The sequence below is a fragment of the Macrotis lagotis genome, chromosome 2 (assembly GCF_037893015.1).
Source record: "Macrotis lagotis isolate mMagLag1 chromosome 2, bilby.v1.9.chrom.fasta, whole genome shotgun sequence".
Taxonomy (NCBI): Eukaryota; Metazoa; Chordata; class Mammalia; order Peramelemorphia; family Peramelidae; genus Macrotis; species Macrotis lagotis.
This window is the reverse complement of record NC_133659.1, coordinates 231,165,893-231,190,666: the sequence shown is the minus strand read 5'-3', so window position 1 is coordinate 231,190,666 and position 24,774 is coordinate 231,165,893. Positions and strand designations below refer to the sequence as shown.

The 24,774-nt window shown below is 34.4% G+C and overlaps 2 protein-coding genes across 8 annotated transcripts in view; one reads left to right on the top strand and one right to left on the bottom strand.

The window, feature by feature from the left end:
- The first annotated feature begins 330 nt into the window (after window positions 1–330).
- On the top strand, window positions 331–19,754 carry TMEM220 (transmembrane protein 220). The gene is made up of 6 exons (XM_074225128.1): window positions 331–490; window positions 1,787–1,816; window positions 6,278–6,338; window positions 15,840–15,963; window positions 18,874–18,933; window positions 19,210–19,754. The coding sequence occupies exons 1-6, from the start codon at window positions 401–403 to the stop codon at window positions 19,343–19,345; spliced, it is 501 nt and encodes a 166-aa protein (XP_074081229.1). The 5' UTR covers window positions 331–400; the 3' UTR covers window positions 19,346–19,754.
- The window catches only part of ADPRM (ADP-ribose/CDP-alcohol diphosphatase, manganese dependent), a 37,710-nt gene continuing 15,581 nt past the window's right edge, over window positions 2,646–24,774 (bottom strand). Inside the window, exons 4-6 of one of the 7 annotated variants that reach the window (XM_074225124.1) lie at window positions 24,397–24,522; window positions 15,257–15,409; window positions 2,648–6,693 (exon numbers count right to left, since the gene is read on the bottom strand). In XM_074225124.1, coding sequence (XP_074081225.1) covers window positions 6,668–6,693; window positions 15,257–15,409; window positions 24,397–24,522 — 305 coding nt within the window. In that variant the 3' untranslated portion in view covers window positions 2,648–6,667. Of the gene's footprint in view, window positions 6,694–6,731; window positions 7,851–15,256; window positions 15,410–15,429; window positions 24,523–24,774 lie in introns of those variants that run through there. The other 6 variants (XM_074225120.1, XM_074225123.1, XM_074225122.1 and 3 more) reach the window with 6 other exon arrangements.

Sequence of the window (24,774 nt, the reverse complement as noted above, 5' to 3'; positions counted from 1 at the left end):
ATTGTTTTGTTGGTTCGATAAGCTTAAGAAGCGATGGGAACAAATGTTAGTAATGCGAACTACACTTAAATGTGCTGAATCGTGGAGGAAAGGCGGTTAGAGAACGGAATGGCTTTGCCACACACAGGCTTGCCTCTAAATCCTTACACGCAAAATACCGTGGCTGACCCGGAACCAAATCCTAGCCTACGAGGTCAGGGCGGGCTGCCGCGCTCCCACTCTCCCCGCCCCGCCCGGCACAGGGTTCAGCCCGGAAGAGCCGAGCCGAGAGGCATAGGGCGAAGAGCACCACGGGAGAGGAGGCGGGGCGGGGGCGGAGCCAGATCCGGCCCCGCCCCCGCCACGCTCAGCGGGGGCGGGGCGGGCGGACTAGGGAGCTCTGCGCTCCGCAGAGGGGGAGATGGCGCTCGCGAGTGGCCCGACAGAGACCTTGTGGAGGACGTGCAACTTCGTCATGGCCGCGTTCTTCGCGCTGGCGGCCTACGTGCAGGTCAGCTCAGGCCCGGGCCGGCCCCGGCCCCGACAGACTAAATCCCGGATGCGGGCGTAGGTTCCGAGGTCGGCCTGCGTGCCCTGGTTGTGGTTGGTGGGAGAGAGCGGAAGTGGGGGGGGAGAGCGGAAGTGGTGGGGGAGAGGCTCCGAGGGGGAGGGGAGGGGAGGGGGAGAGGCCTCTCAGAAGAAGCCCCGGAGCAGAGGCCTGAGGGAGAAGCCTGGCCCCAAGAGTCCTGAAGCCCAGAGTTCTGTCCTGCGCCTGGCACTGGCAGGGTGACCTTGGGCAAGTCATTCTGTTTCAGTTTCCTTATCTGTAAAATGGGAATTAAAGATAGCCCCTGCCTCTCCTGGTTGTTGGGAGGATTACATGAGATATGAGTGCTTTGCAAAGCCCTGTATACATGAAGATTTATTATTATTATTATTATTATTATTATCATTATCATTTATTCAAAGCCTGTATACATGAAGATGATTATTATTATCATCATCATCATTTATTATTATTATTATGAAGAAAAGTAATTTCTCAGTCTCAAAAGAGAATTAACACTCTAGCTCCACTGCGAAGGCTTTACTCCAAATCCAGAATTTTCCCTGCACCTCACTCCCCAGGAGAACACCCGCCACTGGTGTCCTCAGCTGTAGCATGACCTGGCGGGGCCAACTCTGATCCCATGGTCTGCTCGTGGGTAACTGGTAACTCTGTCAGATAAATCCAGTGGTCAGCGATGACCCCTGACTTTTATTTATGTAGCTGTGCATTGACTGGAAACCCTAGACCCTATATGCCTGCAGCATGACTAAATCCCACAGGTGAAGGCTGTGGGAAGGGCTGGCCCTGCTGTCAATAAATAAGTTTATATTTCATGCCTGTCTCCTGCCAGGGATGAGGCAGACTAAAGAGGTGTAATGGCCCCTATTTCGTTTCTTCACCTGTAAAGTGAGAGGTTGTACTAGATAGGTGATCCATGAAGTCTTCTTAGCTTTAAATCCCATCATTCCCTCCCCCCTTGATGCCTTTTTTTGCTTTATAGCATCTTATTTTCTCATTACTTCTATATTGCCATCTCCAAGCACTTTTTCTTATCCCATATCCATCAGAGACCCTCTTCTAGGCCTTTAGAGGCCTGAGGTACTTCTTGTAAATAAAGCCATCCTTTGGTTTTAGCTGAAATGAGAATTTTCTTTAATAAAACAGCATATTTAACTATCATAGGAGACTAAATCTGGTATGGAGTGTGACAGTTGGGAGCTTAGTATCTACCATTCAGGACGTGTTTTCTTCTTATAGATAAATGACCCAGATGCAGAACTTTGGATGGTGAGTATAAATTATATTTAATATATGACACACTATAGTCTTGTCTCTCTGATTCTTTAAAACCTCTGAATTTACTTGCATTTCAGATTCTTTATAGCCTTTCTTTGTGAAGGGAGGGAAGTATGCAAGGAGGCATACTTTCTTGAATATAAATCAAGCATTTACTGGGGATTTAGGAAGTGGTTACTACTTAACTTATCAAGAAGGCTAAATATGCAACATTAGCTGAATACTTCATTATTGAAATCACAGATCTTCTAAAATATAAAAATATGGAGACTTAGAGTTCTCTATTTCTTTTATTCTTTCATTATTGAATTGGCAGAAGTAGCAAATTTTTATACAAAAAAGAGAATTCTAAGTCTCCGACCAACAACCATTCATATTGTGTTCATTTTAACCTCTAAACCTGCAGGAACTATCTAGTTAACTGAAAGATTTATTCTGTGAATTTTGATTAGGAAATCACATGAACCAGGGTTTGACTATCTATATAGGATAATTACCAAAAAAATCAAAGTAAACTATAATTAAAATACTCAAATTCATCTAAACACTTTAATTTGCAGTACTTGATTAGGAATTGTGAAGTCTTTCCTTTGACTGAATGATATAGTGATTAAATGAGCTTTGAGATCTGTTTGATTCTTATTTCTGACAGTAGATATATGGCCATTGGCAGTTCAGTCACCTTTTCTTTAAGCCTCAATTTTCTGATCATTTGGAGGCAAGTAGTTTTCTGTGTTTTCATTGATATCCAGTAAAACAACTCCCTCTATCAATATAGAATAGTAATGATTCTGTAGCTTTACAGAGAGCACTAAGAAAGTTGTGACTTGTCCAAATCACATAAAACAGTATAATTCTCACCCACTACCTCATAAGGATGTTAAAATGTTTAAATCTTAATGCACTGTATAGTATTGAATAGGTAGTATTATACTATTATGGACTATCTGGAATTTACATATCTAGATTTTATTAGTTGTATTGCATTTTCAACATAAAAATTCCCAGACTTTAGTATTGTTTTGAATTGTGTAGAAATACTAGCCAATGATTTACTTTTATTTTGATCAGTTCCCATATACTTTATTTTTTTTTTGTACTTACGGATTTTATTTATTTTGAGTTTTACAATTTTTCTCCAAATCTTACTTCCCCCCCTCCACAGAAGGCAATTTGTCAGTCTTTACATTGTTTCCATGGTATACATTGACCCAAATTGAATGTGATGAGAGAAAAATCATATCCTTAAGGAAGAAACATAGAGTATAAGAAATAGCAAGATCAATAAGATAATCAGGGTTTTTTTTTCTAAATTAAAGGTAATAGTCCTTGGTCTTTGTTCCAACTCCACAGTTCTTTTTCTGGATACAGATGGTATTCTCCATTGAAGACAGCCCCAAATCTCTTATGCTTTAGATTATCAAATTTAATTCAGTTTACTGATTAAGCAGAATCTTATTACAATAATCCTTATATTATTCTGTTACATGACATAATTTTATATATATATATATATATATATATATATATATATATATATTTGTGTGTGTGTGTGTGTGTGTGTGTGTGTGTGTGTACATCTCTCTGTGGTGGACTGGTGATCGTTGTCAGTGTTGGTTGTAGCCTAGCCTGTCAATGAAATCATAGATCTTCTAAAATATAAAAATATGGAGACTTGGAGATGTCTATTTCTTTTAGACATTCATATTTCTTTTATGAATTACCATTATTGAATTGGCAGAAGAAGCAGATTTTTGTGCAAAAGAGATTTCTAAGTTTCTGGCCTGTCCCCTCTTCCTACCAAGGTTGAGGCAGTAGAAAGATCCCAAAAGGTGACTGTGATCTTGATTGATCTTAAAGTAGAGAGTATTTGAAAACTATTCAAATGTGAGCCTTTTTAGAAGAACTAAAACTCTTCTGCCTTTACAATTCCTAACTTTGGCCAATTCCTCTCTAATCAGGCTTCCCTTAGGTACCTTCCCTGCTCCTTATCATCAGTCATTTTCCCTTCAGTTTTTAGCTTTCTTTTATGTTTCATCTCAAGTTCCTTGAAGGCAGGGACTCTTTCTTTTTGGTTTGTATTCTCAGTTCTTAGTCTCTGACACTTCAGTACTTGTTATTTATTCAGATTCAGTATAGATGCAAATAAAATCCCTGAATACCTTGTTTACCTTATGAAACCACTCCCCAAACTATCCTAGTATTAACATTACAAATAGATTTTGCTGTATTTATTGAGTGCTCACATCGTTTTTCCAAGTACTATTGGACAGATTTGCAGGAATAAATTTAAGAATCCCTGCCCTGAAGTTTACTATTCATTCAAGATGAATAAATACATTGTTTTAAGATTTAAATGAGGACCTAATAACCTGTTTTCAGTATGACAGTGAGAAAATAATTGCAAAAGTTTTAAAATTGTGCTTATTTCTATAGGGTTAAAAGTATTAGAGGAAGAGAACAGATTTTAAAAACTATCCAGGTCGGGCAGCTAGGTGGTACAGTGGATAGAGCATGGACCCTGGAGTCAGGAGGACCTGAGTACAAATTTGGCCTCAGACACTTAATTACGTAGCTGTGTGATCTTGGGAAAGTCACTTAAACCCATTGCCTTGCAAAAAAACAAAAACAAAACAGAAAAACCTATTTATGCAGTCCCCTCATTTTACAAATGAGGAAACTCTAGACCAAAGATGAACCTTGCCCAAGATCAAAGGTAGTTGCAGAACTGAAACTAGAACCAAAGCTTTTTTACTTCCAGCACGGAGATGTTTCCTTTTCAAAATGTCTTTTGTGCAATTATAATTAGACTTGTTAGGAACTGCTTGTTTCTTTGTTTTTATTTTTTTTAAATTTTTTTATTTATTTAATGTATGGGTTAAGTGACTTGCCCAAGGTCACACAGCTAGGCAATCATTAAGTGTCTGAGGTCGGATTTGAACTCCTGACTCCAGGGCCAATGCTCTATCCACAGTGCCACCTAGCTGCCCCGAACTGCTTGTTTCTTAAAGAAGCCAAACACTTTTTCTTTCCTAAAAGTTTTAGTTATTTTTGAACAGGTAGGAAAAAAACCTGTTTTAGAAAAGAATACTTTTTCAGCAATCAGGCATTGATTTGGGGGAGGAGGGGAGAGGAGGGAAAGGGGAATCACACCTGAAAGGAGTATAGTGACTTATGAGCAGAGTTGCAAAATAACTTTTCGTCTCAAAAGATCATTATGGAGTAAACCATACTGCTTGCATTTTCTAACCTTCTTTTGCTATAGCTGCTAGGGGAAATAAGGCATAAAACTGAGTGAAAAGATAGGAATTAAAAGGCACTAAGAAGATTAGATTGTCAGAGACTGGATGGACACTTCAAGGCTTAACAAGGCTCTTCAGGTTTTAATTTTAATAAACATCTAGATTCGTCTGAAGTAAGTGGTAAGCTAAGCTACCATGAGCTATGTAAATAACATACATGGATGAACTCTAAGATCCTCTTGTGTCTAAAATACTATGATTTAGGGCAGCTAGGTGGTATGGTGGCTAGCACACCAGCCTTAAAGTGAGGAAGACCTGAGTTCAAATGTGGCCTTTACTTACTGGCCAAATCACTTAATCCCCCCCAAAATAAGATAAAATATTATGACCAAGAGAAAACTTTAGCTTAAGGTGGATAAGTCAAGATTTCATAAAACAAAAGGTATTAATTAAATTTTCAAGTAGGTATCTAGCCTGGAGGTTTGTTTTGCTATAAATCTTGCTATTAAAAATTTCTCGAATTTAGCAACTTAGGCTTCAGGATGACTTTGGAAGCCTAAATCTATTGAGGATAAATGTCATAGTTATATTTGTGGTGATCCTTTTATATTTTTTGTTGGGGTTTTTTTGTTGTTTTTTTTAGGGTTTTTGCAAGGCAAATGGGGTTAAGTGGCTTGCCCAAGGCCACACAGCTAGGTAGTTATTAAGTGTCTGAGGCCACATTTGAACTCAAGTACTCCTGACTCCAGGGCCGGTGCTTTAGCCACTGTGCCACCTAGCTGCCCCTGTGGTGATCCTTTTATTAAGCAAACTAATAGTTTCAAACTGGAAAACTGGATTTTAATGATTATATGAGGTAATATAGTACAGTGGAGAAAGAACCCTGGATTTGAAGCCATCAAAGGACCAGGTTCTGCCATACTCCTTTGTCATCATGGACTAAAAAAACTAAATCTGTTGTATCTTCAGGTTTGCTAGACTATAAAATGAATGGCTTAGACTAAATGACCTCTAATTTACACTCTATCCATGATCTCAAAATGTAAAAGTTCAGAAAAGTTATTCAGACTTAATTATGGCCAATGAAATCCAATGATTCTATTTTATTTATATTCTATGTCCTTTGAATGATTTGTACTCTGGGGTCCGTTCCCTATGCTTAATAATTCTGCAATTTTGTGATACTGGGGATATTCTGTTTTGCTAACAGGTTATTTACACGATACCTGCTGTCCTTACTCTACTTGTTGGACTTAACCCTCTGATCACAGGTATGAAATTATCTTTTGAACTGAACTAAAACAGTTTTATCACCTTCATTGAAAAAAATGAGTCACCCCTGCTTAACTCATGAGAAGAAAGGAGACAATCTGTTCATTATAATTTATCTTGCAAGCTTTTTTCCTCTAAGTTCTCCTTCTTGAGTCCTTCTTACATTCTCCTGGAAACTTTCTGGATCTTCTAAAGTTCTTCTCTAGATCTAGTCTTTCTTTTCTTTCAATTTCTCAAGTACTTTCAAATTTCATCTTCACAAATGCATTCTCTGGTTTTCATAATTCCAAAACTTTCATAATTTCTGATTCTCCATTAGTTTCTTCTTTCAATTTCTCCTACAAGTCCTCCATTCTGAAATGATATTCATATCATTAAGGACACTAAAGATGACTGTATATGCTAAATTTATAGAAGTCATTTTTGATAGGTTTGTACATTGTTATTGACCTAAAAATTTCCTCTATTAATCCAAGTCCTTGACAGTGATCATCAAATGCTTTTCTCAAGCAAATTATACATTTATCTAGTGGGTCTCAGTCTGCCAGACATTTTATTGTTCACTGATGAAAAGCTCACAAACTAAATGAGTTTGGGGGTTATTCTTTAAGAAGTATTTCATGAGTAGTTGATTCCTCTGGGTTGTTTGTCTGTTGATCTTTGTAGGATTACTATCACCAATAATTTAGATAATTAATTCCCTTAACTTACAAAGAGGATAGTAAGAGAGAATATGGTCAAAATCAATGACATCATAAAGGGCTCATGAATAACTAATTGTTTATAAATACCATACTAGAATCAGAGGATAACCTGTGAGTCTTAATGAAAGAAGCTGTTTTAAGACAATTAAGGAAATATTTTATACTCTGAATAGCAAAACTGTTTATTGTAATTTTGAAAAGGGTAATTTTAAATTGATTCCTAAAGATTTTAGGTTAAATACACATAAAATTATATCCTTTGTGTTTTGAGATACTGAACCCTTCCCACATATCCACTGACACCACTTTCAGAGTCAAAATGTATATCAACTTAACCCTGAATGACATTTTCATTGTTCTTCTGTCTTGAAAGTAAGACCAATAGGGCCATCTAACCAAATGCTAGCTGTTTCTTTACTAATTTTTTTTAATTCAGAACTTAACAGTTATCATAAATGTATGTTTTTTCCATATCCAAAGTAGAACAGAAAAAAAGCTATTTAAAAACACAAATCCCCATTCGCACACAGATTTAAAAACACAAATCCCTATTAGCACACAGACAAGCAGAAGATCTTTTAAAGAAAACAAACATGATGTAAATTTCAAAGTTGTCCTGATACTCATGTGCCTAGCCCACTATCTGGCACATCGTGCTTAGGTTGTTGTTGACTTGAATTAGCTATGTTTCCAATTGACTTTCATTATCTTTTTTTCTGTGAATTTTAAAAAATATTTCAATGACACTCTTGTTTTCTTTTCTTCTTGGAAATCTTATTGATAGCCCTCTTCTTAACTCTCTCCTCCCTTAAAAAATAAAACAATACTCTTGTAAGTAATATAGGTAGTCAAACAAAACAAATCTCCACATTTACCATGTCCAGAAGTCTCATTCTGAACCTTGAGTTCATCACTTCTCTTTCAGGAGGGTGGGTAGGATGCTTCATTACCTTTTCCTTTTAGTCATTGTTGGTCACTGCAGTGAACTTAGTTTTTAAGTCTTTCAAAGTCATTTTTCATTAGAGTACTGTTGATATTGTTCACACAAATCTTTTAAGATTTGAAATCTCTGAAATTATCTGTCATTCCATATGGTGCCATAATATTCTATTACATTAATATACCACAGATTATTTAGCAGTTCCCCAGCTGACAAGGACCCCCATAAATTGGCAGTTTTGCTATACTAATGAATTCCTATAAATATTATAGGGCAGCTAGGTGGCAGAGTCAGGAAGACATCTCTTGGTGAGTTCATATCTGGCCTTAGACTAGCTGAGTGACCCTGGACAAATCACTTAACCCTGTTTGCCTCAGTTTCCTCATCTGTAAAATGAACTAGAGAATGAAATGGGAAACCATATCAGGATCTTTGCCAAGAAAATCCGGAATGGAGTCATGAAGAGTCAGACACAATGAAGAGTCAGACACAATTAAGAGTCAGACACAAAGTGACTGAACCACAAAAATAAAAGTAATTAGATCTATGGCTCCCTTTCCTCCCCCTTTTAGGGTATAGTCTTAGAAATAGTAGCATTGGGTCAAAAGTCATATAGTTTGGTGAATTTTTGGAGTATAGCACCAAACTGTTTTCCAGAATGATTAGATTAATCATAGCTCTACCCAGTAGTGTACTGTTTTCCCCTGAGTTCTTTCAACAATCTTCATTTTTTTTGGTCATCTTTGCCAAATCAATGGAACCTCAGAATTGTTTTAATTTCTGTTTCATTAGTTTCTCTAATTCTTAGTAATTTGGAGCATTTTTGATATGGCTATTGTTAGCTTACATTTTTTTCCCCTCTTTGACATTGCCTATTTTTATTTGACTATTTCCATTAGGAAAAGTTCTTTTTCTTACATAGCAGCTAGGTGGCGACATGGATAGGGTCCTGGCCTTAGGGTCAGGGGGACCAGAGTTTGAACCTGACCTCAGACACTTGACATTTACTAGCTGTATGACCTTGGGGAAGTCATTTAACCCTGATGGCCTGGCATCCAGTTCATCTGTGGTCAATGGACCCAGATGACTCTGGAGGAGAAAATGAGACTGGTGACTTAGCACAGCACCTCCTCACTCAAATCCAGTTCATGTGCTTGTCATGGTAATACTTCCCTAATGTCATGGTCTTCAAGAACACAGGACAGGAGGCAGCTAGGTAGCACAGTAGATAGAGCACCAGCCCTGGAGCCAGGAGAACTTGAGTTCAAATGTGGCCTCAGACACGTAATTGCCTAATTGCCTATTGTCCTAAATAAATAAAAATATTTTAAAAAAGAACAAAGGACAAACATCATTTATATATTTTGTATGTCATATTGCATATGCAAGCTCCCTATCACAGAAACTTAGTGCAAAGATTTTTTCCCTCAGTGTAGCTTGTTTCATTTTTGCTTTTAACTGCATAAATCAATTCACAAAATCATGTCAAAAAAAACTGTATAAAAAATTGATTTTTTTCTCTTATCTTTTCTAACTCTTGTCTGATCAATGAATTCTTTCCTACTCATAGCTGTGAATTGTTATTTCCTTCATTGCTCCTCTAACTTAACCATATATTTAACTATGTGTTAAGTCATAGCTCCATTTTGAACTTAACTTTCTTTATGGTGTTAGATATTTATCTAAATCTAATTTTTGTTATATTATGTTCTAATTTTTTACACAAGTTTTTGTTTAATAGTGAATCCTTAGACCAGTCATTGAAGTTTTGGGGTTTAATGGGCTACTAAGTTCATTTATTTCTGTATGTTATATACTTAGTCTTTTCTACTGACTTACCTCTCTTAATAAAAAGTGTCCACTAAATAGTTTTGATGGTTAGTACATTGTAGTATATAGCGAGATATTTGATACTATTAGGCTACCTTCCTTCCTACATTTTCTTTTCATTCTTTCCCTGGAGGTGCTTGAACTTTTTGTTCTTTCAAATGAATTTTTTCCCTAACTTTATAAATTGATACGTTGGGAGTTGATAAGTATGACATTGTATTGGTAGATCAAATTAGGTGATAGTGTCATTTTTATTTTATTGGCACATCTCAAATATAAACAGTGAATATCTATCTCTCCAGTCATTTAGGTCTGTCTTCATTTATATAAAGAGTATTTATCTATATTTGTAGCTCCTGTTTGTCTTTTTACCTAGATTCCTAAGTATTTTAAACATTTTACATATATTTTAATAGAATTTCTCTCTTTGATTTTTTCATGCTGGGTTTTGTTAGTAATATATAGAAAAACCGATAATTTGTTTAGGTTTGTTTTACATCCTACTTTGGTGAAATTATTGTTTCTTTTAATTTTTAATTAATTCTGTAGTGTTACTTAAGCAGACTGTCATCTGCAAAAATTAACAATTTTGATTTCTATTTCCCTAGATATATTTACCTATTTTTCAATTTATTTTGCTGCTAATATTTCTAGTACTTTACCAAATAACAATTGTGATAATAGGCATTCTTGCCTTACTCTTACTGAAAAGCACTCTTCTAATTTATCCAAATTACATAATGGTGATTTTTAGATAACTATCTGTTATCTATTTATTTATTCCCATGATTTGTTTTTTAATATTTTATTTTTCTCAATTACATGTAAAAATGGTTTTTGACATTCATTTTTAAAAATTTTAACTTAATTCTCTGCCTCCTTCCTTCTGCAGTTTAATATAGGTTATACATGTGCCATCATTTAAAACATATTTTTTTTATTAGTCATGTTGCAAAAGAAGTCACAGAGCAAAAAAACCCCCACAAAAAAACAAAGTGAAAAATAGTATGTTTTGATCTACATTCAGATTCTATCAGTTCTTTCTCAGTATGTGGATAGCATTTTTCATGATGAGTCTTTTGGAATTGTCTTGCATCATTATATTGATCATAGTAACTAAGTCTTTCACAATTGATCATTGTACAGTATTGCTGTAACTGTATCTACAGTGTTCTCTTGGTTCTGATCACTTCATTTTATATCAGTTTATATAATTCTTTCCAAGTTTTTCTGAAATCATTCTGCTCATCATATCTTATAGCCTGATAATATTCCATTACAATCTCTAATTGATAGGCATCCTCTCAATTTTCAATTCTTTGCCACAACAAAAAAAAAAAACATATTTTGTTCAGTAGGTCATTTTCCTCTTTAAAAAAATTTTTTTAGTCTCTTTGGGATAGAAACCTAGTAGTGGTATTGCTGGATCAAATGAATGTGCAGTTTGATTGCCCTTTGGGCATAATTCTAAATTGCTTTCCAGAATAGTCTGATCAGTTCACAACTCTAAAAATAGTACATTAGTGTTCCAATTTTCCTACAAACCCTCCAACATTTGACTACTTTTCTATCATATTAACCAATCTGATAGGTGTGAAGTGGTAAGTCAAAGGTGTTTTAATTTGCCTTTCTCTAATCACTAGTGATTTAAGAGCATTTTCCCCCACAGTTTTTATTTGTCCCTATGTTCTCAAGTATTTTTAATAGAAATGGGTGTTGTATTTTTTCAAAAGCTTTTCTGCATGTGTTGAAATAATCATAATGATTTCTGGTTTTTTTTAAATGATATGGTCAATTATGCTAATAGTTTTCCTAATATTGAGAGCCAAGTCCACAATCCTAGAATAAATCCTACTTCATTATTGTGTATGATCCTTGTGATATATTGCTATAATCTCCTTGCTAGCATTTTATTTAAAAACTTTGCAGCAATATTCAGTAGGGAAATCAATTTATATATATATATATATTTATATATATATTTTCTTCTGTTTTTGTTCTTCCTGGTTCAAGTATCGGCACCATTTTTGTATCATAAAGGTAACTTGGTAGAACTCTTTGATTTTTCCAAATAATTTATAGTCATAATTAATTGTTCTTTACATGTTTACTAGAATTCACTTGTGAATTCATCTGGCACTGGGGATTTTTGGTTAGGGAATTTATTGATTCATTTTTTTTTCCTAAGATGAGTAATATAACTATTCTATTTCCTCATCTGTTTAAGCTAAGCAATTTATTTTTGTAAATATTTATACATTTCACTTATTACTGGCACATAATTGGGGAAAATAACTTCTAATTGTTTTATCTTCATTGGGGGTATAGTCACCCTTTTCATTTTCCATGTTGGTAATTTGGTTTTCTTTTTTTTGGTTTGCCTATTTTAAATTTTTTAAAATAAAATTAACTCTTTGTTTTATTTAATTGGCTTTTCTTTACCTTCAATTTTATTCAGGATTCTCATTTTGGTATTTAATTGGGTTTTTGTTCTTTTTTTTTCTTTTAAATTGCATGACTAATTTATTGAGCTGTTCTTTTATTGATGTTCTTATGCTAAGATATACATTATCTCTTAAATATTGCTTTGCCTGCATACCAGAAATTTTGGAATGTTGTCTCATTGTGGTCATTCTCTAAATTGTTTCTGTATTTTGTCCTTTGCTCATTCTTCCAAATTATATTATTTAGGTTTCAATGAATTTTTAATTTTTGTTTCCATAGTGCTTTATTTTATTATGGTGTGAAAGGGTTGCATTTACTATTTCTGCTTTTTCTGTATTTACAGGTTTTTCATGCCTAAACACATGGCCATTTTTTTGAAGGCACCATGTACAGCTGAGAAAAAGTACTTTTATATTTCAGCTCAGTTTTCTTAAGAGGTCTATCATATCGGACTTTTCTTTCATATTCTTTACTTTTTTTCTCCTCAGATTTATCTAGCTCCAAGAGGGAAAAGTTGAGATTTCCCCATATTTCCTATTTTATTTTCCTATTTTCTCCTGTAATTCGTTTAATGTTTTCTTTAAGAACTTGGATTCTATGCCATTTAGTGCATATATAGTATTGCTCTTCATTGTCTGTTACCTTTTTAGCAAGAAGTAGCTTCCCTGCTTATATCTTCTAATTAGGTCGATTTTTAGGTTTTTTTCTAAGATTATAATAGGCTTTTTTCTTCACCTAAAATATAATAGACTGCTCCAGTCCTGTATTTTATCTATTTAAACTTTTTAAAATGAATATCTTAATTACATGTAAATGAAGTTGTTTTTTTTTAAATTTGAATTCCAAACTTTCTCCCTTCTTCCCTTGATCCTTGAAAAGGAAATATGATATAGCTTAGACATGTGCAATCCTGCAAAATATTTCCATATTAGCCATGTTGAAAACAGACAACCCCCCCCCCCCCAAGAATAATAGCATAAAAGAGTATGGTTTAATCTGCATTCAGACTCCATCTGGAGGTGAATTTCCAGGGTTTGTAAGTTTGCTGTGTTTCCAAGATTGTGTGATCCAGAGGGCTTCTCCTCTTCTACTGGTCTATGCTTTTACCCAGAAAGGGTCCTTGATCCCTTGCAGCTGTAAGTTATATTGTTCCTCAGGGCCCTTTATCTCATGGTGGAAAGTGCACCTGAATATGCCACCTGGCAGTGGGATAAGCAGTGGAATTGCCCAAATAGTATCTGCTCCTGTGTCTTTTGTTAACCACCATCGCATCTCTTTCTATCCAGCTATCTGCTTCCTTTACTGTCTCTGACCTGGGAACTTCAAAGCTGCTGCTTGTTGTGGTTGCTTCACAGGTCTACAGCTAGTATTACTCTGGGCTGGATCCCACTCCATTATCCCAGATCTCTCCCTCCAACCTCCTAATGTTTGGATTGGAAAAATGTTCCACCCCAACCTTTTGCTCGCTCTGAAACTCCAGGATTCTTTTTGAGGCATTATTTCAAAATTGTTGGAGAGGAATGTTAGGAGAAATGGGCAGCTTCTTTTATTCCATCTATAATGGCTCTGCCTCTAGAAGTCCAAATATCCTTTTAACATATATATCCAGTATATTATTCTCAAAATTGCTTTGCTTCTTTGTCCTTATTTCTGTATGTCCTTTTGTTCTATTTTGTCCAATTAAATCAATGTTTTTATGTATCACTATTGCCACTTTGCTTCCCCACCCCCCAACCAGTCCATGAGGGAGTTTCCTCACTGAGGAAGCTGAATCAGAAGATTAGGGGCACACAACTGTTATATGTCAGAGTCTGGATTTGAACTCAGGTCTTCCTGATTTCGGGTCTTAATCTTTATCCATTGTGCCACCTAACTGCATAGAAATGACAGTTGAAACCATGAAATGAGATCACCAATTGAAACAGTATAAAGGAAAAGGCAAAGACAACCCAGAACGGAAGCTTGGAAGATACTCGTGGTTAACAGACCTGACCTGGAAGAAAATTCAGCAAAGGAAATTGTTAAGGAGCAGTCAGAGAGGTAAGAGGAGAATCAGGAGAGAGCAGTGTTACAAAATCCTAAAGAGAAGAGAATATTGAGAAACGGGTGATCCACCATGTTAAAGGCAACACAGAGAGAAGGAAATACAACAAATTTAGGCAGAATTTTATTTTACTCAGTTCAGTTCTTTGTTAATGAGCCTAATGTTTGCAATAGTTTAAGTATTTCTCTGCACCTAGATAGGTTTCAGAGAAATGGGCCTAGAACATTTACAAAAATTTATAACTTCATGAACTAGAGGTAGGGTAAAGATTACACAATGTAATTTTTTTCCCATCAACCAATCTTTAACTGGTAGCGGAGATAGTTAGAATATGTTATTAAAGCCAAAGTCATAGGTTTCTTTCAGGTCAAGTAAGCTATATACTGAATATACTGATTATTTATTAATGTTTATTTCTTACTCAAGAGCAGGAAAATATCAGTAAAAACATTTTAAGTTTCAACTATGTACCAGTTATTATGCCAAAAGAATTCTTTATAAAAAATGAATTGTTAAATGGGGAAGACAAGTAACAGTATAAAGTTGGTTAAATACAAGATACAGTAAAATTAATTCAAGGTACAGTAACAACTGAAATCAGGAAGGGCTTCTTGAAGAAAATGGTACTTGAGCTCCATTTTAAAGAGAAATTTTGAGGGAGCTAAGAACAAATTCCAGGCATGGGAGGATGGCCATGAGTGAGCAGTTGTGAGAAGATTAATTTGACTGGATCAAAGAGTATAGGGAAGGGAATAATGTGGATTCAAGGCAGAAAAGTAGGTTGCAAATAGATTGTGAATAGTTTTAAAAGCTAAACAGGGGCAATAGGAAGCTGTTAGAGTTGATTCAGTAAATAAATTACATGGTCAGATCCACTGTAAAGGGAAATTACTTTGTCAGCAAGCATGTAAAATTAATTGCAGTAGTAAGAGATTTGAGGCAGGGAGGACACACCTTTGAAGGAAGATGTACAACTATTTCTTGTTCTGTTTTTCCTTTGAAACCCCATCCTTTCCAGGTTTATTTCAACTCCATTAAGTATATCATTATGACATTCTCTGATGCTTATATTTACGATACATTTGATTGTTGCTTTAAAATTATTTTCTAAAAAATAAAAATAAAAAAATAAAATTATTTTCTAGCCATTTCTTTTTTATGTATCTTTTTATATACCCCAAATAAATTACACTCTACATAGAGATTATCTTCTATTTTTTCATAATAAATATTAGAGAAGTGATATAGTCCATCCTGGTAGAGAAGTTTTGTCATCTAACAAGTGCAATGACTTCTTGCCATTTTTTTCTCCATGCTGGCAGTCTTTTTTTCATTGACTAGTATGCTTCTTCTACAAAACATGGATTGTACGAATGCAGCACCCAACTATAAGATTGCCTTGAATACCTGGCATTATTGTTTTAATAAAGTTCTTAAGGCAACTGACACAAAATCTATACTATAGATTTTCTCCTTATGGAAAGCCCTTCCTTAAAATATGTAGTCATGATTAATACCTTAGCATTGTTTGTCCTAGGTAACTTTATCTGGAAGAACTTTACCAAGCTGCACTTATTTCTTTGTGCTCTGGGCATTCTTAACTTGGGCAACTACCTCTTCCTTCATACAGAAAGGAAAATCTTACATGAGGAGGAAGGCAGGTGAGCAATGATTTTTGGTATATTTACTTTAGGTAGAGAATTAAATCTTTAATAGTTTAATGAAATGCCTTAATTTTTGTTTTTAAATCAACTATTTTTCAATGAACAAAAAATGCATTTTCTCTCCTTCCCCCTCCCCCCCCTCCATATGGTCCAAACAAATAATCAAACCCTTGTGGGGCAGTTAGGTGGTGCAGTGGATAGTATACCTGTCCTGGAGTCAGGAGGACCCGAGTTCAAATCTTGTCTCAGACACTTAATAATTACCTAGCTGTGTGACCTTGGGCAAGTCATTTAATCCCATTGCCTTGCAAAAACAACAAAAAATTTTTAAACCCTTGTTACAAACTACAGTCAGGCAGCAAATTCCCACATTGGTCATGATTCATTCTACATCCTGAGCATATCAGAACTTTGTCAGAAGGTGGGTAACCTGCTTCAGAATTGAATTTTAGTAATCATGGTTGATCATTGCACTGATAATATTTCTTTGATCTTTCAAGGATGGCTTTACCACTTTTTTGTTACTGTATACATTGTTCTAATTCTGCTCACTTTATACCACATCAGTTCTTTCCGAGTCTTTGCAAGTTTCTCTGAATCTGTTTTTTCTTTTTATATATAATTTCCAACTACATCAAAAGATAATTTTCAACATTCTTTTTTTTAAGGTTTTTAAGTTCCATGTTTTTCTCCCTCCCTTCCTTCTGCCCCCTCCTTCTATCCCCTCTCCCTTGACAGCGAGTAACCTAATATAGTTTATACATTGAATATTTTCTTTCAGCTGAACAAGTTAATGGTATATGAATGTTATGGAGTACTATTGTTCGATAAGAAACCATAAATGATTAGACTCTAGAAAAGCATGGAATGAATTATAGGAATTGATGCTGAGCTAAGGGAACAGAACCAAGAGAACAATGTGCACATTAACAACATTGTGAGTTGAACAACCCTGATGGATGCAGCAACTCTCAGCAGTTCAGAGAGCTGGGATAACCCTAGGAGACCTGTTTTGGACAAACAGTATCCACATCCAGAAGAAGAAAAACAAAACAAAACACAAACCCTATAGAATCTGAATGAACACTACATTCACTTGAAAAAATTTATTTTTTCTTTCCAATCTCATGGTTTTCTTTCTTTTCCCTTAGTCCTAATTTCTTTTAGAAAATGACTAATCTGTAAACATGTTAAACACAAATGTATATGTACAATGTTCACCAGAGGGGAAATTATGTAACTTATAAATATGAATATGCTTGTGGATGAATGTTGAAAATCTTTCATAACATGGAACAGAAAAAATAAAATATCAGTTGGGGGAAAATGCTCTTTCATTGTATCTTACTGCACAATAGTATTCCATTATATTCATATACCATAATTTGTTTAGTTGTACATTCCTTAAAAATTGGACAACCTCATAATAGTTCTTTTTCTACAAAAAAAAAGCTGCTATAAATATTTATGTACATTTTGTACACTCATTCTTTTATCTCTTTGGGATATAGACCTAAAAAGAATATTACTAAGTCAGTGGGTATACACAGTTTAGAAGCTTTTGGGGAAACAGTTCTCAATTGTTTTCCAGAATGATTACTGAGTCATAGCTCCACTAACAATACAATGATATATGCCTTCTTACCGTTGTTTAGATCTTTAATTTTCAAGACATTTTTACATTATTACATGTGATTCCCACGATATCCCCATAGACAAATAAGCATGATAGGTTTTATTATAATGAAAATGAACAGCTAATGAAACTGGTACTCAAATCCAGGTGTTGTGATTCTAGAGATCTTTCAACCTTGATGAATTCCAGAGTAATCACTGCATCATCAGGGACCTAAATCACATCTCTCCAATGACAAGCAGAAAAATTCATCACTCTAGTAAAATGTAATCCCAAGAGCTCAGCTAATCCTTAAATTGATTCTGATGGAAAGAATCATAAATGATTCACAGCATTTTGAGTTGTCTGTATGCTATTTCAGTGGTTCTTTCAGCATTGTTTTAGTTTGGGTTCAAGCTAAATTTTCAATAATATCTTAATGTAATCAATTGGGTAGTAACACTTGAGGCCTAACACTAGTGAAATTTCCTTGGTTTATGTCACTATGCTATTCATAGTCTACTCCCATCAGCCATTTCTAATGCCTATTTGTACATGCTCCACTCTACTTACTTATCTCACCTTCCATCAATCTCAGTAGCTAATATTCTACTCTTATTCCCATAATCCCTATCTGTGGCTCACATCTTAACTAGTCTACTTGCCATCTGTTGAAATTCACAAACTTTAAAGGTACATTTTACACACTAGTTTCTACTTCTGCCTTCAGATCCAATCCTGTCCAGCGCAAATCAACTTTTAAACTGCTACAAGCTAAAAAAGTGACTGCTTCATTGATGAATCTGAAAATAAACTATTAAATATAGTATATAAGGTGCCAGTGAGCAAATTGCATGAAATATGGAGTCATGAATGGAAACCTAACAAAATGGAATGACCCCTAGCTTTGTCAAGCCCTGTACCTAACTCACTAACTTTGGCTTTAAGTAATCTATTTCCTAATGTAAAAGTTATGAAACACAATTGATCATAACTTACACTATATATAAGTCCTATCTAAAAGAGCAATGTTCTTTGTGATATCACCAGTTGCTCTTCTGTTTCTTTCTCACAGTAGAGTCACTGTCTCTTATATTAGGTTTTGTAACTTTTGAATGAAATGACTGATGAATCATCATCATTAAGATGGGAAACATCCTTAGAAGTTTATGTAGATTGAGGGTAATTATCTAATCAGAAATTAGTATTAGAGGAATCTTAGAGTAATTTAATGGGTTTTTCATTTTGCTAACCTCTTAAAAGATATAAAAATGCTATACTTTTTCTCTTAGGGAACTGTTTGGACTTGGGATTATTATAATATGGCTGAGTCTTTGTCACATCTCAACAAAGTAAGTTTCCATTTCTTTAAAATTAAGGAACTTCAAGACTAGCAAAACAAAAGTACTGTTGATGAAAAAGCTAATGAGAGAAAGATTCTGAATCCACCTACTTTTTCAGAGAAAGCTATTGCTAGTTGGTTTTATGACTTAATTCTACTAATCAGGCTGTTTTTCTATCCCAGTTATGTTATAAGAAGTTGCACAATTATTAGCATTTTTAATGGAATAATTTCTAATTAAAATAACAACACTAATCTTTTTGTTTTTTGTTTTTGTTTTTTTTAGAAATCTGGTTGGTAGAAGAGTTCAACTGGTGGTTGCCATTGCTATTTCTCTTTGCCCATTTATCACATGGTTCTACATATATGTAAACAAAGAAATGCGTTCCACTTGGCCAACACATTGCAAGACAGTTATTTAAATAACTTTGCCATCCTTTTCATAAAATGAATATTTTCATAACTGTCACATTAAACGATTATGACCTAGTTAATTTAAGTACTTTAAGATAGACTAGTAAAGGTTTTTGACCCAAGAACTCTTTAAGATTGATTTACTATAATATAATCTTAGACTAGATAGAAGTGCAAAATCATTGGAAGCCTTTTTCTAAAAAAGGAAAGTTCTATGATGTAATGGAAATAACACTGAACTAAGCCGTGGGATTTGACTGCTACTCTGAGTTATCATTATTTACTGTGAGACAGGTCGTTTATCGTCCTTGAGTCTATTTCTTCATTTGTAAAATGGCAAAAACGTTGTATATACTATTCACAAAATCACAAAGTTTGAAGAAAGCTCTTGAAAACAGTAAAGTATCTTAAAACATGGGTTACTGTGTAATTTGGTTTTTGTATTCCTGGTGCCCAGAACAGTACTACTGTGTAACCTGGGCAGCTGGTCAACTTCTCATTTCCTCACCTAAAAATGGAAATATCTCACCTACCTACCTCATAACATTATTTTGATGATTAAAGTAAGAACATGTAAAAATTCAAAATGTATAAAAGCTCTTCACAAGGTCAGGGTAACTTAAGGGAAAATGGCTCAAATATATCTCCAGGAAAAGAAATAGTCAAATCCATGAATGGTTCACCATGCTGAATTAGTATAAGATAAGGGGATCTCAAGTATTCATTTTAATCTTAAAGGTGAAAAAAACACAAAGGAATGTCTGTTTTGGAAAGGTAAGAGTAAAAGGAAGTTTGCTACGTTGGGGCAAATCAGGAAGTGGGGAAAGAATTGTCCAATACACTCTAAAAGAGAAAAAGACCAAAGTGACCATAAGTTTTTGTTTAGAATGAGATGATGCAGCTTTTTAAGACTTGTTAAATAGCATTACTAACAAATTAAGTAAGACATTTAGAATGTAGAATAACTGCTATTATATATCTTTCCATAAGCCTGAAGCATTTTATTTAACTGCTTTAAAGGAAATTTTAGATGTTTAAGTTCAAAGGATCAGTAGATAAGATTGATTTATATGATAGAAGAAATATTATTTTAAGGGTCCTTGATAACAAAACCTATCTTTTGTATTATATTTTTGGCAAATATTAAACTTCAGTTATGAATGTAGGCTTTTAAGAAAATCATTCAAGCAGTTGGACTGTCTTGGAGAATGAGTCAGTGAGCATATTTCCTAACTGTTTACTTTTTTTTTTACTGTCAAGAAGAGAGGAAAATATAGGACTCTTGTGCTTAGCATATTTCCAGGAAACATTTGCTGAATGAACATGAAAGAATGTCTTCTATAATTTTAATAGTAGATTTGCATATTAAAAAAGAAACGATTAACTTGATAGCTAAGTCTATAAGTTTCATGAGCAAGCTGCCAAATGAAGCAATAAACTACATTTTATGAGGCCCTGAGTAATCAAATATTTATTGATCTTTTAATGAAATTATGTGACACCAATGGCTATGATATTCATATGAACAGCACTTATTTCATTGAACACATATGATTTAGTTTGTTACAACTGACATGAAAAATAGCCTTTTGCAAACTGGCAAATAGAATTTGACCAAACATTGAAATTACCTTTTAAAGCCTACTCTGTGTGAAAAAAGTAAGACTTTAAATCAATAAGGTATTCCTAATTTTAAAAAGAAAGTCTCAAGTGATTTGTTGCCCTGGGACAGGTTCATTTGCCAAATTGCAGAGGTAAATTTCAGCGTTCTTAATATATGTCAATTTGCCTAAAACACTCAACATTTTTCTAAGTAGAGTATAATAGTGAATAGAAAATTCATTTCTACAATGGAAACAATATGTACACATATATAAATGTACATTATACACATATATATATAAATATATATGGTGAGAGAGATTGAGATTGAGATTGAGTGTTCCTGCCCTCAAGGTACTTAGACCATGATAACATGGAGTGGAACTAGCACTAAAGTTAGAATCAGAAGTCCTGGATTCAAATCACTTAAAAAAAAAACAGGGTCAGCCAGTAATCTGCAGGATGGAAATAATCAGGTAATAGATTTAGAACTGGAAAACAAGTTGATTTTAGTCTGATTTTATTTAGGAGACTGAGGCCCAATGAAGTTAAGTGACTTGCTCAAAGCCCATGGAGAAAGTAGCAGAGCCAGATTCCAACCCAGATCCTCAATTACCAATCCAGCATACTTACTACAAGTCTCAGATTTTAAGGAAAATGCTTTAAAGCAAGAGTCAAAACCTGTGTTTTAAGATACTTTACTGTTTCCAAAAAGCTTTCTTCAAAATTTGTGATTTAACCCCATTTGCCTTGCAAAAACCTAAAAAAAAAAATGAAATAGACTCAAGGACGATAAACAACCTGTCTCACAGTAAATAATGACGCAGAATAGCAGTCAAATCCCATGGCTTAGTTTAGTGTTATTTCCATTATATCATAGAATTTTCCTTTTTAGAAAAAGTTTCCAATGATTTCGCATTTCTATCTAGTCTAAGATTATATTATAGTAAGTCAATCTTAAAGAGTTCTTAAATCTTAAAGACTAAAGACTAAAAAGTTTTAATTTGTTAGTAATCCTATTTAAAAGGTCTTAAAAAGCTGCATCATTATCTCCTTTATTTTTCTTAAAAAAAACTTATGGTCGCTTTGGTCTTTTTTCTCTTTTAGTGTATTGGACAATTCTTTCCCCATTTCCTGATTTGCCCCAACATAGCAAACTTCCTTTACTCTTACCCTTCCAAAATGGACTGTTTTAGAAAATGCTACCATGGCTACAGTAGAGGTGAACCACTTGACCAAGGACTTCTGACAAATCTTCAGTCATAGCTAAACCCAATGGGCAGGTATCTCTGCTTCTTCATGTTCTGGGATAAGGCAGACCAGCTTCTTTGTCTATTGGGAGCTACAGTGGGACCACTTCATCCTGGCAGAGGAAATAATGCATTCTTTTGGCCTATGCCTGAACAAAGTGTTATGGATGATGGAATAGTAGAGAAATGGAATCACAGCCATGGATAGAAAGGGATGCTTTGGAAGACATAATATTTTTAAAATATGCTTTGGCTAATAAAGTATTCTCTGCTTTTAAATGTGGTAAATATTTTACTATTAATTTGTAACATCTTATTTGGGTAAAGTCAATTTTTCTGTGCCTTCCCTCTCTACTAAGGTATTCCTTTTAAAAAGGTATGCCTACTAACATGACTCTATCTCCTTCATCCTTACTATATCCATTCATGCTCACTGGTATTTTTCCCAAATCCCTCCTTATTGAGGGATATCACTCCCTTGTCTCTCACTCTCTTTCTTCTTAACTCTATAGTCTGGTTCTAACCTCATCATTCAACCAAAACTGCTCTTGCCAAAATTACTAATGATATCTTAATTGACAAATCTAAAGATCTTTATCAGTCCTCATCTTGAAATTTAATAGATGTTTTAAAAAATGTTTATCTGACTGAATGACTGACTGGCAGACAAAAAATTACATTTAACAACATCATCAATGACACTCTATGATTTGTGATACTCTGCACCAAAGACAAGCCTACTCTTCATAAAAATGATACCTCAAGAATGTAATCTTTATAGTAAAAGACATTTTTATTTTCTCATTATCTTTCCATTGTCTAATACAGTGCCTAGAATATAAGTGCTTAATGCTTGCTGATTTATATTTTAATAAATTAAAATTTGAACATTGTAAAGGATTTTATCATCTAAAGTCTGTATGAGAACATTAATTATATGTTGAATATTACCTATATATAACTTTGGGCATCATAATCTCCTTGGGACTCAGTTTCTTTATTTGTAAAATGAAGAGGTTGGTTGGATTAATTGGTTATTGAGGTCCCTTATGAAAAGTGTTATAAAAATTTTAAGAAATTCTTAATTTTATTTGAATGACATATAAGCTAACAATTTCATAACATTTTGAAGCTCTAACAGTATTTTATAAGGGTAACCATTACTACATAAAGTTTGGAAACTATAGCCTTAAATAGGACACATGAATTATTAGCATTATTACTACAAAAATACAAAAATATGATACAAGGATTTTCTTGATCTAGACTTGTGAATTCATTGATTTGGGAAACTTAAGAGTATGGAGATTCCTTTCACCAATGGAGATCAGCAATTTCTCTCCTTGCCTGAGGTACTGGAAAGTTCAGCAACTTGCCTGTAGTCACACTGCAATTACAGTTCAGAGGCAGGACTCGAACACAGTCCTGGATTCCAAGTTCAGCTCCTTCATACCAGTCTGGCTCTCTAGCTGGTGATTTCAGTATACCAGGTTATTGTATCTGGTACCTGAATCACAGTTATGGTTATGACGATAATTAAGACTTTACTAAAAGGTCCTCACATGGTGCTAAATAACCTTTATACATTCTTATGAATGTATATGAATCTATGAAATGATTCCCTTTCTTATTCATCAGTAACCAAATTAAATAGCTTTCAGAGGAAAGAATAATACAAGCATCTACCTCCTTAAGATTGTTGTGAGGATAAAATAAGAACATTTTTAAAGGACTTTACAAACCTCCTTTAAGTCCTATGTTAATGCTTTATTGTGGTAGTTGCTGCTGTCGTTATAAGCTCTATGAAGGGTAATAGGAAGATAATGGTTATTTCTAAGCACCAAACAAATACCTTTTTATCCAAAACAGAACTTCTAAAATATATAATGAACATGCTAATGTAAAAAATATATAGTTTATTATATGTATTACACATGTCAAATGGGGACTGTTGATTATGAACAAAAAAGTAATTTCTATCATATTTCTTAAAATTAACAAGAAAGAAAGTTCATTCAAGGAACAGAATTTCCCTTTTCAATCTCTCTTATAATACATCATCCTATCTGGAACTCTGCCTCTTCCTTTCAACAACATTTTATCAGGATAAACATATATTGTACCAAAAGCCTGGCTCTCTGGTGCTGTTTCAATAACTCCTTCCAGTGTGATATGGTGCACACCATGACCATCTAAGCAATACCCACCATCATGAGTGTGACCAGCAAGGAAACACACCACACATTTATGAGACCAAATGATTGAGAGAGCATCTTTGTAATTCCAGGCAAGACACACATTGTCAGAGGAGTCTGGATGAATAGGAACATGACCTGTAATTCAAAAAGAAAATACAATATGAACTAGTTCAAGAATATTGTCACATTTTTCCATCAAAATTACTGGCAGCTGAGAACTATTACTTGGCAGTAATGTGAAAGATTACCTTGATATTCAGACTGATTAATGAGGCATGATCCAGATAAAAATTCAAATAATCTAGTAAAATGTTTTAATATTGTCCTCCTTTATAGCAAAGTGGCGCAGGAAAATTTTCTCCCCCTTTGGGGGGGGGGCTGAGGCAA

Coding starts and splice junctions, on each gene's coding strand:
- TMEM220 (XM_074225128.1), top strand. CDS start 401: ATGGCGCTCGCGAGTGGCCCGACAGAGACCTTGTGGAGGACGTGCAAC. Junction 1,817..6,277: donor CAGATGCAGAACTTTGGATG/GTGAGTATAAAT, acceptor TTTTGCTAACAG/GTTATTTACACGATACCTGC. Junction 15,964..18,873: donor TTACATGAGGAGGAAGGCAG/GTGAGCAATGAT, acceptor TTTTTCTCTTAG/GGAACTGTTTGGACTTGGGA.